Raw genomic sequence first — 15,697 nt, forward strand, 5'->3', positions numbered from 1 at the left:
AACAGCAACTCAGGTAGATCGAAGACTGGTTGTTCTTTTGACTTGGAGCCTGATTTGAAAGATGAAAGGGGAGAAGACTCGTCCTTGAAGTCGTTTTGTAACAGGGCATCATTATGTCTCCAATACCTTACATTTGAAAATGAGGATGTGGGGCTGCAAACATTATGGAAGAGCTCCCCAATACAAGGGGAGCTTATGGAACTTGCTCAAGATGTTCCAGTGGTTTGCATATGGAAGGTACAGGATCTAGGGCTGAAGCCTGGTTTGTTCCACTTCCATTGTGCTGAAGTACCCGAGAATCAAGAATGGAAAATAAGTATGGAGTGGGAATTTATATGGCGTATGGTAGAGACATATTTGTCGAGCATGGGAGACTCCCGCTTGGCTTTTTTTGTGAACCCAAGTCAATGAGAATTTCTTCTTGGAATGTGCAAGGACTTGGTGTGTCTCAACATCAGCTAGAGAAGCGTTGGTTTAGGAGAGAATGGGAAGCTGATGGCCTTTGTAAAACAATTGATATTTTTCTCTTACAAGAGCATCACCTTGGCCGAGAAAGAACCGAACTTTTCAAAGACCCGTTGCTAGGGGATTGGTACACATGGTGGGCTCCTGCTCATGGCATGTTAAAAAGGAGAGGTGGAATGTGTATTTCGGTGAGGCAATCAGCGGATATCACCACCTTGGATCATGGCATATTGATCGAAGGTAGGGCCATGTTCTGCTACTTGGAATGGAGGAATGTAAAATTTGGGGTGCTGAATGTCTACGCACCTAACATTAGCAATGAGAGGACCTCATTTTGGAGATTGTTGGCAAACAAAATTCCTTCCCTCGACAATTGGATAGTGGCGGGGGATTTTAACATGACAGAGAGAATGAAAGATTGTCTTGGGGCTCATTCGAACTTGCTACAAGGGGAGGAGCTTAGAGCGTGGGGTTTCTTAATTTCTAAGTTGGGAATCCGAGATTCATGGTACTCTAGTATGGCGGTTGAGGTGAATTCCTTGAGGTTCTCACAATTTGGCTGGAAGGAGAGTGAAGAATGTCACTCTAGATTGGACCGCATCTATGTGAGCCTCGGGATAGAGGAATGGTGTGGCTACTCATCCATTCTAGCTGGTTTTACATATTCGGATCACCTTCCAGTATCCTTGACTCTTGAACCTATTTATAAGAAGAAGAGTGAGAGCAATTTGAGGATTCCTCCGAAGATTTTTGGTATCCAGAAGGTTAAGGATGCAATGAATACCATTTGGACGACATCCCCATCAGCCCACGACCCGATACAGGTACTGGAGGAAAATATTATTAATTCTTCTTTGTTTCTTCAGAAAGTGGCTAGGGAGGAGCTGGTAAGGTGTCAATACCGTCTGCAATGCCTGAGGAAGGCGGTCATCTCAGCTCAAAAGCTTATGCAAGTGGACCCATGTTGTGCTTAGGCGAAAGACAGGCTGCAGGAGGCCACTAGGTTGTTGCAGGAGGTTAGACAACAACGTGAGCAATTCCTCTTCAGAAAGTCGGCAGCATGGTGGGTTGTCAAGGGTGATAAAGTTAACAGGGAGTTTTTTTACCAAGACTCTGAAGAGGGGAACACATATTCATAGTCTCAAACGGGAGGATGACTCAATGGCATTTGATCAAGAGGAAATCTTGCAAATTACGACTAATTACTACAGAGACCTTTTAGCTCCTACGTTGACAAACGACCCTTTGAGTAACCTGATGCATGATGTAATTACATGCTTGAAGACCAGGATCGGAGAGGCAGCTAAAGCGCAGTTGTCAAAAGCCATAAAGGAGGAAGAGATTGTAGCGGGGCTAGACAAGATACATAGTATGGCTTGTCCTGGTGTTGACGGCCTTCCCAAAGCCTTCTTCAAGGAGTTTTGGGAGCAAATTTTTCCAAGCTTGAAAGCTGGACTGCAAGAGATGTGGAGAACGGGACGGATGCCGAGTAGCTTCAATGAAGACTTGATCTACTTGATTCCGAAATCAGAGATTGCGTTGCACGAGATTAGACAATGGAGGCCCATTACAATTTTAAATCTAATTTATAAATTTTTTGCTAACATATTAGTGCAGAGAATCAAGCCCTTCCTAGGTGATATCGTCCAGTACAATCAAACCGGTTTCATGGAGCATTGTTCTATTATGGACAACATGATTTTGTTTTGGGAGGCTGTTGCAACGACGAAGTAGACCAATCAAAACTTAGTCTGTGTCTGATGCTCGACTTCGAGAAAGCCTATGATCGAGTGCAATGGTCTTTCTTGGGAGAAGTGATGAAGGTCATTGAGCTACCTGTGGAGTGGAGGTGTGCTGCCCAAGCCTTATATAGGAATGGCTCGAGTAAGGTGTTGATTGCAGGGAGGAAAGGAGCTCGAATCTTTCTAACTTGATCCATCAAGCAGGGTTGTCCTCTTGCCCCCTTTCTTTTCCTTTTTATTACTGAAGTAATGTCTGCCCTTTTTAACAGTCAAGGGGCAAATCTTCATGGTCTTTCGATCCCTAATTCAAGGAAGTCCCTACTGGACTCGCAGTTCGCGGACGATACGATGCTATACCTCCAAGGAAATGAAGCGAATCTTGAGAGGGCATAGAGTGCTATTGAGCTCTTTTGCAAGGCATCGGGAGCGTCCATCAATTGGAAGAAGTCCAAGGGTTTTTGGATCAGCTTGGAGTCTGAGCCTGTTTGGAAGCCAAATGCTGAATTCAAATGGATTGCAAACGGGGAAGCCACTAGGTATCTGGGAATGTGGATTGGGGTGGATATCGACAAAGGAATTCAATTGCAACAAATTCAAAGCAAAATCTGTGACAAAATTCGCAACTGGTCAAGGATGAACTTCTCATTGGCTGGCAGGATCATAGTAGCTAACCATGTGCTCTTGTCTACGTTATGGCATGCAGTTTTAGTGTGGATGTTTGACAAGCAAGCTATTCGTAATGTTAAAGCGTGTATTAGGGGATTCCTTTGGGCTGGGTTGAGGAAAGACAACGCGGCAGCCAAAGTATCATGGTCTACGTTGGTTCTTCCCAAGAGTAAGGGGGGTTTAGGATTGATTGACCCTGAATTGTAGAGTCAAGCATTGTTATGTAAGGTATTCGTAAGGAGCTTGCTACCTGGTAACGAGTTATGGAAAACATTGATACATAATAGGAGCATTGTCTAGAGTCCAAGACTGGGTGGGCAATGGAAGTCACACAAAGCATGGCCTTTTTGTATGGACTTAAAGTTGAGGAAATCTAACCAGTTGGCTGATCGTACTTGTATGTCAGTGATGCAGGCGTGGAGTATGCTCCGTGGGCATCTAAGTCGGAATTGTCCAAGTACTAATGTTGAATGGATGCACCAACCCCTACTGTGGAACGAGATCATACAGTCGCCAAAAGGAACGATGCTTGGACAAAGCAAGCGCATGTTGTGGGCTACATTGTATTGTCTAGGGATACACTCGGTGGCTGATTGGATGCGGCTGTCCGGCAATAATTGTGATCAATTATATGAAGACGTGGGAAAGGTCAGAAATGGCAGAAAGATGCTTGACGTAGTCAGTACAACTGTCTCCTCGCTTCCTATTGGCAATGAGGAAGAGGGTGAATGGTCCGGACAATGTGATGATATCGGAAAAATTATCAATGTCAGGGGTCTAGGAAAGAATAGGAAGACCGTGCAGATGGGATTATTAGATGAAAGTGCAGGCTGGTACCCGATTAGAATTGTGGCAAGAGCCGGAAAGAAATGGAAGGTGAATCCACCAGTCGAAGAGGTTGAGGAGGACTGGATCTTGTACGTGGTTGAAGGCAAGCCTCTCGAGCGCGTAGAATGGGATCCCGCTGAATATACGTGGAAGGGAGAACAAGATAAATCATTAGGTTTCTTCGAATACTCGACGCGGTTGGGGAGAAAGTTAGGTTCATATCGTGAGAAGTGTGCCAACAAGTGGTCCCATGCAGCTATCGATTCAGCCTTCGTGGATAGAACTAGGAGCAGGATATGGAACTCACCCCTTCCCGAGCGGATCAAAGTGTTTTTCTGGTTAATCACCCATCGGGTTGTTCCAACGGGAGAGTGGCTTGGGAATAGAGGCGGCATGAGTGGTTGCAAGGCCTGTAGTGCGAGCTTGGAGGACATCGCTCATTGTTTGTGGTGCTACCCTCGAGCGCAAGAAATTGGAGCTTAAGAATCTTGGCTCGGTTTGGGGTTGAGGTGCATGTAACGAGCGCAACAATCACTTGGTTGACCATTGAATCGGCCTCGTGGTTTCAAGGGTGGAATGGAAACAATCCTTCTTTAAAGGTGATGCAAGGATCTGTGCAACCAGCGCAAGGAGGTTTATTCTTCTTACAAGAACGCTGCGTGGACATATGGGTATTAGTGGTCGGCCTTACGGTCTGGCAAGTGTGGGTATCTAGGTGCAAGGAGACTTTCACATGTAAACGAACCCCACCGGCTGAGAATTGACTGATGATCTGGTTCAATCTTATTTCTACGTTGCGAGGTGAGTTTGAAAGTCTTCAAGGGCCATCTGACACAAGTGAAGAAGCTAGAGCTCGTTTCTTGCTGAAATGGAGCGGTTCGTCGATGATGCAGATAATGGATGGTAAAGTGAAGTGGAATTATCAACCACCACGGTGGTTGTTCCCTCCAAGTGTACCTAACATCTAGATGGGTGCTGCCATGAGGAGTGAATGGAGGACATCTATGTTGAATTCTGTTTGTATGAGGCTCACGTGGAGAATATGTGTTCGAGTAATGCTATACACATAGAATGATGTGGTGCTTTGGAGTTTTTTTTTTGTTGTTGTTTCATCTACACATTGTTTTCCTTCGACATGCAAGATGTCTTGTAAGATATGAGTTGTAAATTATCCTTTGTAGATTGCTTAACTAATGGAAGTAGTTTTTTTTTGGAAAAATATAACTAAAATACAAATTGTACATATCCTTAGTATTTCAATGAAATCTAGAGTGAAAAAAAAACTTATGAAGGTTTATGCATTATTCATATATCATGAAATTCCATTTAATGCTATTATGTCAGTGTTTAATTGACAACAAGTGTTTGATCCTTTTCCCTTACTAAGTACCTAGCCTATGCCGTTGAGACATCCCCATAAGTTATAACCTTCATATAGTGTGATTTTTACTATATATAACTCTTGGAGGGTACTTGATTTGAATTGACATTTAGACTACCAATCCCCAATGACTAGTTTCATAATTTACTATCTTGATAATCTCAATGATTTGTTGATTTTTAATAATGGACATCCCAAAATGCATGCAATTTTATTATATTGGCATTCTCATGAGTTCACATTGGAGCAAACATTGTAATCAACAATAACAAAAGGATTATTATTAGAATTTTTATCGTCCATAAAGAGGCCAAATTTGACCTATGGGACCAGAGTATACATGTGTTCTTGATATATGTCTCCTTCCTAAGAAGGGGTATTCATACGTTGAAGCACAAAGTCTCTATGTGTTAGTAAAGCATACACATATGAGCTCAACCTTCTAGGTGGTGTCTTAAGTATGGCACTTAAGTTATCACTCCCTCTTAGTATGTTAACATATCTTGAACGAATTGCACTATATGTCGAGCATGTGAAGAGCAAGTGACATTCATCCTCTACCATGCCTTCATTGCATACTTTACATGTCCTCAAATTCGTTACATTTTGCTACCATGATGCAACTTCAATACCTAACTTGTGAGATCAAGTGTGAAGTAGTGTAAGGGCTCTACGAGCATTACTACGCATATTGGTAATGAGATAAGGTTGGATACGATCAATAGACATTCTTTGCTTTATATTGAGACCAACATTCAGGGTTGACATTTGCAATGTAGTATTCTAGTTTTGTCCTCTTAGCATCCTCCCACTTCATCCTTAATGATTCCACCAACCTTTCCTCAATCATTACATACTATATAATAGATCATCCACACTCTATCTTCTAAACCATTTCCTTATGTTAACAACCCAACTAGACGAGAGAATCTTAGTTTTATGATTCTTTTGTAGCTTACATCCAACATTCCAAGCAAGATGTGGTAATCGATGATTCGGCATATTCTTGACTTTTGTAATGTATTTATATACTCTTTGGAGTGCCAATAGTTCTATGGGTCAAACACCAGTTTCCAAAAGGTTTCTTGAAACAAAAGGTGGTTGATTGGACTGATTTTCAAGACTATTATGTAATATAGGCACATTGAAGTGGTGGTAAGAAATGTTTTTGTAGCAATACCTATTTTGCGTATAAAATGTTATCTATGCCTTCAATGCATTTCCGTTAAACTTTAGATTCTTTGAAACCATTCTATGTTTCTTGAAACCAAACCAAAATTGTCAAATTTGGAAAAATGTCATGTTTTACGTATGAATATTGTTCTTTATAGGAACAACATTAAATGGAATCATAATCTCAAACTCATGCACCTGTGTATTCATCTTCTATCAATATTGGTCATGGGCCAACAAGCATATAAAAAAACAGGCAACTACTATCATGGATGGATGCTCACATCACATTTTTTATGAATAAGGGCACTCCTTGATGTTGATGTCATCGTTGTCATGTTTGTTGGTCTTCTACAACATCCACGGGTAGTATAACAAAGCCTTTAGCAGAAAATCCTCGTCTATTAGGCATTCCAAACCAAAAAACAAGTATTTCATGATCCATTTAATCTTCTATTGAATTTGCTAAAGTAGATCTCATGTTTTAGAGAAGAAAATTGATGGTGCAATCATGAAGTATGTTGTGAAGGGAACATTGCCCCATGTACATTTGGAATCACCTTAATTTAAGGAGTTCATACAACTTGTGCCTAGATATCAATTGAAGGCAAGACACGATTAAATGCTCTATCTTAGAAATACTTGTGGTGTTGCACCATCAAGTGATAGATTTGCTATCTAAAAGTTAGTCAAGATTTTCTATAACATTTGATGATTGGTCAAATAGTAGTCTAAAGGCGTCTACTTAGTGACTCTTCATTAGGCATGTCACGAGACAACAAAGTCAATGGCAATGCTATTGGATTTTGTGCATGTATTCCAGGTGCTAGATTAGGAAAACATTATGCACATGGCCACTTTTGTCGACTTTGATCTTTTTATATTTCTAATAAATTATTAGCTACAATTTTTATGGAGCTATTGATGCACAAGTAGCTGGAAAGGAGTTGAATATTACACATGGTAAGGAAATTTTGGCTCCCTCATATATGTTAAGATGTATAGTGCATACTTTTGAGTTGGGCATCAAGTCAACATTAGACATTATCTCACCCTCAACAAAAAGTTAAGACCATGCTCCATACTATTAGATCTAGCAATGTTTGAAGGTAAGTGTTTAGGAAGTATTGTTAGAATGGTTGAACATCATGAAAGGGAACCCCCAAGGCTTGATGTTGTTACAAGATGGAATTCTACCTTGGAAATGTTCAGGCGGGCTATCAAAGATAGAGATGTATTGAGTCTTACAGTTTTAAATTTAACCATTTCAAGTGATTTCAATGGTTATGTCTTGACTAGGGAAGATTGGAGTCACATTCATGCCCTGGAGGAATGGCTAGATACACCTATGAAGGTTTCTACTTTTTTGGGAGGATCAACATATCTTATGCTATCACTAGAATCACTTGTGTATAATTGTTTACTAAACCATTGTAATCAATTTTTAGATTCTTCACTTCTAGAATCTCTAGATTCACACAAAAAGCGTTTCAAAGAGCCTCTGAGAATTGTTTGTACAATGTTTAATTTAGTATCAAGAATCGTTGAAATCTATCCCATCTCACATTGCAATTTTTCTTTATCCCAGATAATCCTTAACTTTATGTTTTCTAATTTGCATCATGTTTTCCAATTTTGTATTTGAATTTTAAAAATATTTTATTTTTTACATAGATTGTCTCTTCCAATGACCATACAAGAAGAGATTTAAATATTAAGTTGGTTGAAAGCAAGATTGAATCCCATTGTCACTCGTTCTCGAGTGATGTCGAGCCACCTTCAACCACAATGCATCCAAATGATAACAATTTTAAATATTGGAGCTTAATGGGTGTAAATAATAAAAGTGTTTTTTCTTATTCACGATCCGAAAATGGGGTGCTTCATAAGACTTCCTGCAACTGACATAGACAATGATCTTTTACAATGGTGGCATGATAATAAATTTACAATGCCATAACTATATAAGATGGCATGTGGTTACCTTGTTATACTAGCATCATCAATACATGTTTAAGAGGCTAATTCAACAACAAGAATGACCTTTGATGGCAGAGATAAACTACATTTGTGCACATTCAAGGCTGAAATATGTAATGGATCATGGATGAAAGTTTTACAAGAATATGATGTTCTATTGACAAATAATTTTCACACGGCTTATGAAGAACTAAAAATTTATGTAGATGATCTTGTTGGTGAAGATGAGGTAATAGATTACGTATTACGTGATAGTTATGGGAGATGAGGTGTGCATAATTTTCATTGCTTTACTTCACAATAGAATGATAACTCAAGTTGCAAATAGAGATCTAGGACATCGAAATAGTTCAAGACATTGTAATTTTTTTTCGATGAGAAAGACATTATAATTTTCTAGTTTAACAATATACATCTAGTTTAATTTTGTGTTTTTCCCCCCTTGTTTAACAATATAAATTTGGTTTAATTTTTCTGACTTTTTTGAATGAGAAAGACATTGTGATTTTTTGGTTTAGCAATATACACATGGTTTAACAATATAATTTCCAATTTAATGGCTTGAATATTTCGGCTTAATAGTTTAACAAATTACTTTATGGCTTACTAGTTTAATTCGTTTACGGGTTTAATAGGTGGTTTAGTTTTGATTTAGGATTAAATGGTTTGGTTTGGTTTTGATGTGTGATAAACCAATTCGGTTTCATTCCCAATTTTTCATAAATAATTTTGTTGAAACAATTTGAGTTTACCTACTTTTTGAACGTTTTCGCTTAAATGGATTTGTTCTAAACGATTCAGTTTAAGTGGCTTGGTTCTAAACGGTTCGACATAAATGGCTTGGTAATTTGTAGACAGGTTTGGTTTGGTTTTCATTATGTACAAATGGTTTGGTTTGGTTTCAAGGAGTCCTTAGTTATTGATTCACCATGGAACTCAAGCATGTCTAGATCTGTATTAGATTCCCAAGATAATCTCATTGTTTGTTAGGTGAGGGCCATGGAGTTAAGTGTGCACTAAGTGATTATAAATGACGTGGTTGAGACTTATAGGATATTTTGTGTTTTATTTATATTTTTGGTGAGATATGTTAGATTAACCCTCTTTTGGGCATGTTTGTTGTCGTGAGGATGCTCTTTGTGTTCCTTCCCCTTTTTCTTTGTCTTTCACATAATTTTTGTTATCCCCAATAGCACAACCAAAAATAACTATACTCTCAAAGAGTGTCCTCGGCGAGGATCTTTATTCAATTGGAATTTGTGCTTCTTGGTTGAGGTCATTTGTAAGTTCAAACAACCATATTCCCTCTTGATTATTAGGCGAGCGAAGAATATTCTCAAATTTCTCGAAGCTTTAGCTATGAACATAGTTCAAGTTAATCAACCTAGGCCATATAAAAAGACAAGTGAAGAAGAAAAAATGATCTCAACTACAAAACTTGTTAATCATTCAAGAAAGAAAGATATATTACATCTTTTTGGAGGCCAAAATGGCCTATAAGACCAAACAAGAGATTACATCTTAAGTATGACCTCATCTTTGAGAACAACAAATCAAAATAAAATAAATATTACTCAATAAATAAGATAAAAGTAAATCAAGGAGAATAGAAGTCTCAAATAGGAGTTACAAATCATTTAATGTTCATTTGCTTAACAAGACTACAAGTGTTAGCAAGAGCTCAAAAGAAGACCCTAGCTAGGGTGTGAATTGTGGATGATATGTTTTCCATTGACTCTTCCAAATTCAAAGTTGGAATTTTCAAGATTTTCACGGATATGTTTTGGTATGAAACAAAAAGTCAAGCACGATATAAATGGACCATAATGGTTATCAATTTGTAGACAACATTATTTTTCTAAGCATTGGGATGAAACACGGACCGTGTTTATCAATTTGTAGTTTTTGTCTTCTCTTTCACTCCTCGTTGGCACAATGATGTTTCTTTGTTGCTCTTCCTCTCTCAACGATTGTGTAATGGGAAATTTCCAACGCAAAAGCCTTTCAAGCACCATATACTATTTATAGTGTTGTGTTGTTGATAAATGAGAAATGCATCATGTTTACAAAAGCTTATCACCACAAGCCACAAAGAAAGAAAGGAACAAAACACAAACTAAAAGCGTTGAAAAAGTATAGGTTAGCATGAGAAAACCCCACGGAAAGGTAGAAAACATAGCACATGACAAAGCAAGCCATATTGCCAAACGATGCGTGAAAATGTACCAACTAGCTCACCAAGAGACAATATTTCTGCAAAAGAAGCATTCACCGTCGCTTTTTACGAAGTGTATTATTTTGTATAGTTCTTTTGAATGCTAATCCGAATAAAAAACGTCATCTTACGAAGTTTATCATCATTAAGGCTTGATACTCTTCTCTCTGTTTCTCTCTCTTGATGACACAACTTCACTCTCTCTCTTGCAAGGGTAGTTTTCATAGTTTTGGTCCTTGGATTACCAAATCCAATTCTTGGAGAATGCTTACGTGCCGAAAAAGAAAGCAAATTAGGACCATATAAGAATCAACAAACGAATATTGAATATTTGTAAAAAAGAGAATTGGAGAGGTTGAAAGCATGCACAAAAGAATCACAAACAATGTATGTACAGTGGTAGAAACTCATTAGAGAAGTCGTTCGAAAAGAATGTATAAGATATTTGCTAATTGCATTTAAAAGGACCAAGAATGTTCGAATACAACTAACCAGTAGAAGGGTTGTCTCTGAGCAATCATATCTCTGATATCCCATGCTACATCATGACTTATTATCATCATCATCATCGATCAAATACCATGGATTTGATGTATACAATTGTTTTGTCTCCATCCATATCCTTGATATATATTATATAAATATGTATTTATGTAGGCACCCATTGAAAGAAATATGAAAGGGGAGCAAGGTGCTTAATGATTTCATGTCCACTTTGTACAATATGACCATCATTGAAAGCATTAACTAAGCAAAAAAGGAACTCGTCGAAAGTGTACTCCTTCGTAAAGCTGCTTTTGCTGAAAACATGCAACTACATGTTAAGATTAGTCGCGTGATCATCTGCTCTCTCTTTCGATGCCTCAGCTCTATCCATGGCTTTCAAAACATTCACAATTTCTGAGAAGTCGGGTCTCTTACTTGGATCCCGAGACCAGCATCGACGCATCAAATGGCTAAGTACCACGGGACAGTCCGGTGGAATGGGAGGTATTGCATGCTGCACAAATATATAACAATAATGATGGATTTTCTTCAATACAAACATCCAAGTGTACATATACCTATATAATACTCAATCATACACATACGTACATACTACACACACACATACAGACACAAAAGGTCTTGTACTCATGATAGATGATCATATTGAATGGCACCAACTACAAATAAATAAATGCAGTAACAGAGAAAGCACAGCAGTTTTTAAAAACGAGGACTATTAAGTACACATTTGAAATGAATGTGTGCATGTGACAGTATGTACATATGTTATGATATATATGTATATGTTTATATTTATATGTATGTAAGTGTATGTGTATCTGTTTATATTTATATGTATGTAAGTGTAAGTGTATGTGTATGTGTATGTGTATGTGTATGTGTATCTGTATGTGTATGTGTATGTGTATGTGTATGTGTATGTGTATGTGTATGTGTATGTGTATGTGTATGTGTATGTGTATGTGTATGTGTATGTGTATGTGTATGTGTATGTGTATGTGGATGTGGATGTGGATGTGCATGTGGATGTGGATGTGGATGTGGATGTGTATGTGTATGTATATGTGGATGTCTATATGTATGTCTATATGTATATGTATATGTGTATATGCATGTGTATAACAGTATATGTATATGTGTATATGTGTGTATGTATATACATGTGTGTTACCTTGTGCACAACAGCAAATGCTGCTTGAACTGGAGATAACTCTTGGAAAGGAACATGGCCGGTGACAAGCTCCCAAAGCACGATACCGAAGCTGTAGACATCCACTTTCTTTGAGAATTGCCTTCGGCTTATCATCTCGGGGGCCATCCATCGGTATGTCCCTACATCTTCGGCCGTAACACCACACAAAGACGAAGACTTGGGGTCGACGAAACATGCAACACCAAAGTCAGTAATCTTAACACGTAAGCCATCGGCAATCACGAGGTTCTCCGATTTGAGATCTCGGTGTATCACGCCCCGCGAGTGCAAATATTCCATCCCTAGGGCAATGTCAAGGGCCATGGTTATTGACATGTTTAATGCAGGCGGACATGGTTGCTGATTGTGGAGGTAGCTTCTTAGCGACCCGAGGGCGAGATACTCTGTAATGATGCAAAACACTGGCGGCTTCTCGCAAGCTCCAACAAACTGTCCAACATTAACACAGAAATGACACAAACCTTTTAATGTTGTTAATCTCAATTGCAAATATATATATATATATATATATATGTATGGTCAATCCTGTGTATTTGTATTATGCATAGCTATCATATTGATTGATATATGCCATTCCACGAATCTACATCGAACCTACGATATATACACACTACATCATGAGATCATTTGGTAGGTCTATATATATATATATATATATATATATATATATATGTATGTATGTATGTATGTATGTATGTATGTATGTATGTATGTATGTATGTATGTATGTATGAACGTATATCAGGATTGACCACATATATATGTGCTCAATCCTGTGAATTTGTATCATGCATAGCTATCAATAAACGAATCTACATCAAACCTCAACAATATATATATACATCACATCATGAGATCATTAGATAAGATAAGAAGTAAAGATTATAAATCTGTTGTTTAAAATCCCTACTGCTTAGTGTCAATTGCAAATATCGATATACATATGTAGATATATGATCAATCGGAAATCCTGTGCATATGCATAACTATCATATTGATTAATATGTGCCATTCTGCCAATCTACATCGAAACTGATGATATATACACACACACACACACACCACATCATGAGATTCCTTTGACAGGATCAGAATAGTTCGATTTTGCGGAATCAAAGATTATAAATCTGTTGTTTAAGAATTCGACTGATTACCTTAACGATGTTTGGATGCTTAACCCGTGAGAGGACATTAATTTCGCATCGGAATTGTCTTTCCAGACGCCGTGCGATTTCTTCACTATCATCCGGCTTCCGCAGTATCTTCACAGCCACAGTGAGATCTTTATATTGGCCAAGGTAGAGCCTACTATAAGTTCCTGATGCGAACTTGTGACCTAAGAAAAGCTTGGATAAATCCACAACCCAATCGAACTCTGTTTCTTTATTACAAACACAATTAAACAAGCCATCACCATCATCATTAATCCCATGAGATGCAATGAATTCAGACCATGGCGACGTGACCCTGTTCGAATACTTAGTACCATTAGTTGATGTGATTCTGTTCGAAAACTTAGTGCCATTAACAAGTACATCATTATCGGGACAACTGTCCCTGGTAATTATACCTCTATAATCCTTATGATGAGATGGTGATTCTCCGCTAATCATGGCTCTTAAATTCTCATGATATAATTCCTTTTCATATGCCATTACAGTCGGCCTATGACGAATCAGTGGAAAAGAGGCAGTTCGACGATACCCATTAGAATTCTTCTGATCTTGATCTTCAACATGATGTCTAAAATCTAATATACTAGTTGTCGAATTATTGGCATAGTCGGTGTATGAAATGTCACTGATTTGTTTAGAGAATTGTGGCTTCTTAATCTTAATCTTCATAATCTTCTTCTTCTTTTCATCGGGATTCGATAGCATATCATGATTAGCCCTCGATTGCATTAATGAGTTAGAAATTTCCTGATGTTGTCGAATCTGCTCTTCAATGGAGTTATGAGCATGATGATGAATATCATTCTCGTTGCTATCGATATCAAAGCTGTTTAAACGATAGCATATCGTCCTTCCGAACCGATGGGTTAATGTTCTGCTAAGCCATACTGTCTTCGATTCTCTTCCATTGATCCTATTACTGCTAATTGATCTCTTCTCGACTATCTCCTCACCATTCCTAATCATTACATTCTCCATGACACCATCACCATCGTTACTATTACTAGCCACCACACTGCTATGATTGTTGTTGCTATTATTGAAGGTCTCCATATTATCCAAAAGCTTCATTCAATCTTCGAGAACCAATGAAATATCGAAACAAAAACAGAAAATCTAACCCTAAACCCTAAGTCATACTAATGAAATATGAGAAAAGGACAGAAATTTAACCCTACTACTCTAAAAGCCTGAAGCATAACCCATAAAGATTACATATATACATAATACATAAATTAGAGAACAAATGAAACTAAAACAATGACAGAAATCTAACCCTAAACCTTAAAACCATACATACATGCATATATATCAATTAGATAACAAAAGTAAACAAAAAAGGGGACAGAAATCTAACGCTAAACCCTAAACATACATACATGCATATATAAAGACATTAAGGCAGAATATGCACATATATTGAGAGGAGAAAAAGAAGAATGGAGAGGTCAAGAAACTGACAAAAATTGATAGTAATAATGTACTAAAACGGAGTTATATAGATAAAGCTTGGTATAATGTTTTTCTCAGAAGAAGAAATGTGTTGAAGCTCTTGATAGCCATAGCCATAGCCATAGCCATAGTCATAGTCATACCCATAGCCATAGCCATAGCCATAGCCATATCCCATAGCCATAGCCAGAAGAAGTAGTTTAATAGTATTAGTAGTAGAAGGGGAGGCAGCAGGAGTAATGGAGAGGGCTAAGTGGAAACCCTCACTCTCTCTTCTCTTCACTTCTCTGCCTGTTCTTCTTCTTCTTCTTCTTCTGATTTTCTGCTTTCCTCTGTTCTTCTTCTGCTTCCTTTGCTCTGTTTTGTTTTTTTTTGTTCCTTTCTCTGTGTATGTGTGGGCTTCAATGATTATGAAGTAATTAGTCTTCTCACACAAATCATATCATACAAAACCAAAGTTTAAGAATATTACGAATATACTCCCAATGTTTCCGATCGCTCTCGATTCCATCGGAAACTATTTACTATTTAACTCTCAGATCCTCTCGTTCCACGAATGTTTCGCTCGCTCGAAACTCTACTCTCTCAGATTCTCGTGTGTCCCCGCAATGCTTTTGCTCGATCCGGTCGATTTGTTAACTATTTATCCAACCGATTCTCCGTTCCAATGCCCCCGATCGATCTTTACCTCAAAATCCTTAACTATATTTGCATGCAAATTCTCCATCCCCGCTCCAGCATTTCACTTTGATCTGGCTTGCTGACTGATTCTCGTTCCGGTGTTTCGTCCGATCGACAATATTGACCTTTATCAAACACCAGCTTGACGATAGTATGCATTCATGCGCACATGTGTGTGTGTGTGTGTGTGTGTGTATTTACTATTGATTGTATGCA

General features: G+C 38.1%; 1 protein-coding gene across 1 annotated transcript; it reads right to left on the reverse strand.

The window, feature by feature from the left end:
• Positions 1 to 10,876: 10,876 nt before the first annotated feature.
• On the reverse strand, positions 10,877 to 15,132 carry LOC147864461 (uncharacterized). The gene is made up of 3 exons (XM_087320306.1): positions 13,328 to 15,132; positions 12,132 to 12,602; positions 10,877 to 11,450 (listed from the first exon to the last, which is right to left on the reverse strand). The coding sequence occupies exons 1-3, from the start codon at positions 14,417 to 14,419 to the stop codon at positions 11,265 to 11,267; spliced, it is 1,749 nt and encodes a 582-aa protein (XP_087176432.1). The 5' UTR covers positions 14,420 to 15,132; the 3' UTR covers positions 10,877 to 11,264.
• Positions 15,133 to 15,697: the final 565 nt, after the last annotated feature.

Source organism: Azolla caroliniana, unplaced genomic scaffold (genome assembly GCF_043228905.1).
Source record: "Azolla caroliniana isolate FFs.n. ecotype wild unplaced genomic scaffold, voAzoCaro1.0.p SCAF_5, whole genome shotgun sequence".
Taxonomy (NCBI): Eukaryota; Viridiplantae; Streptophyta; class Polypodiopsida; order Salviniales; family Salviniaceae; genus Azolla; species Azolla caroliniana.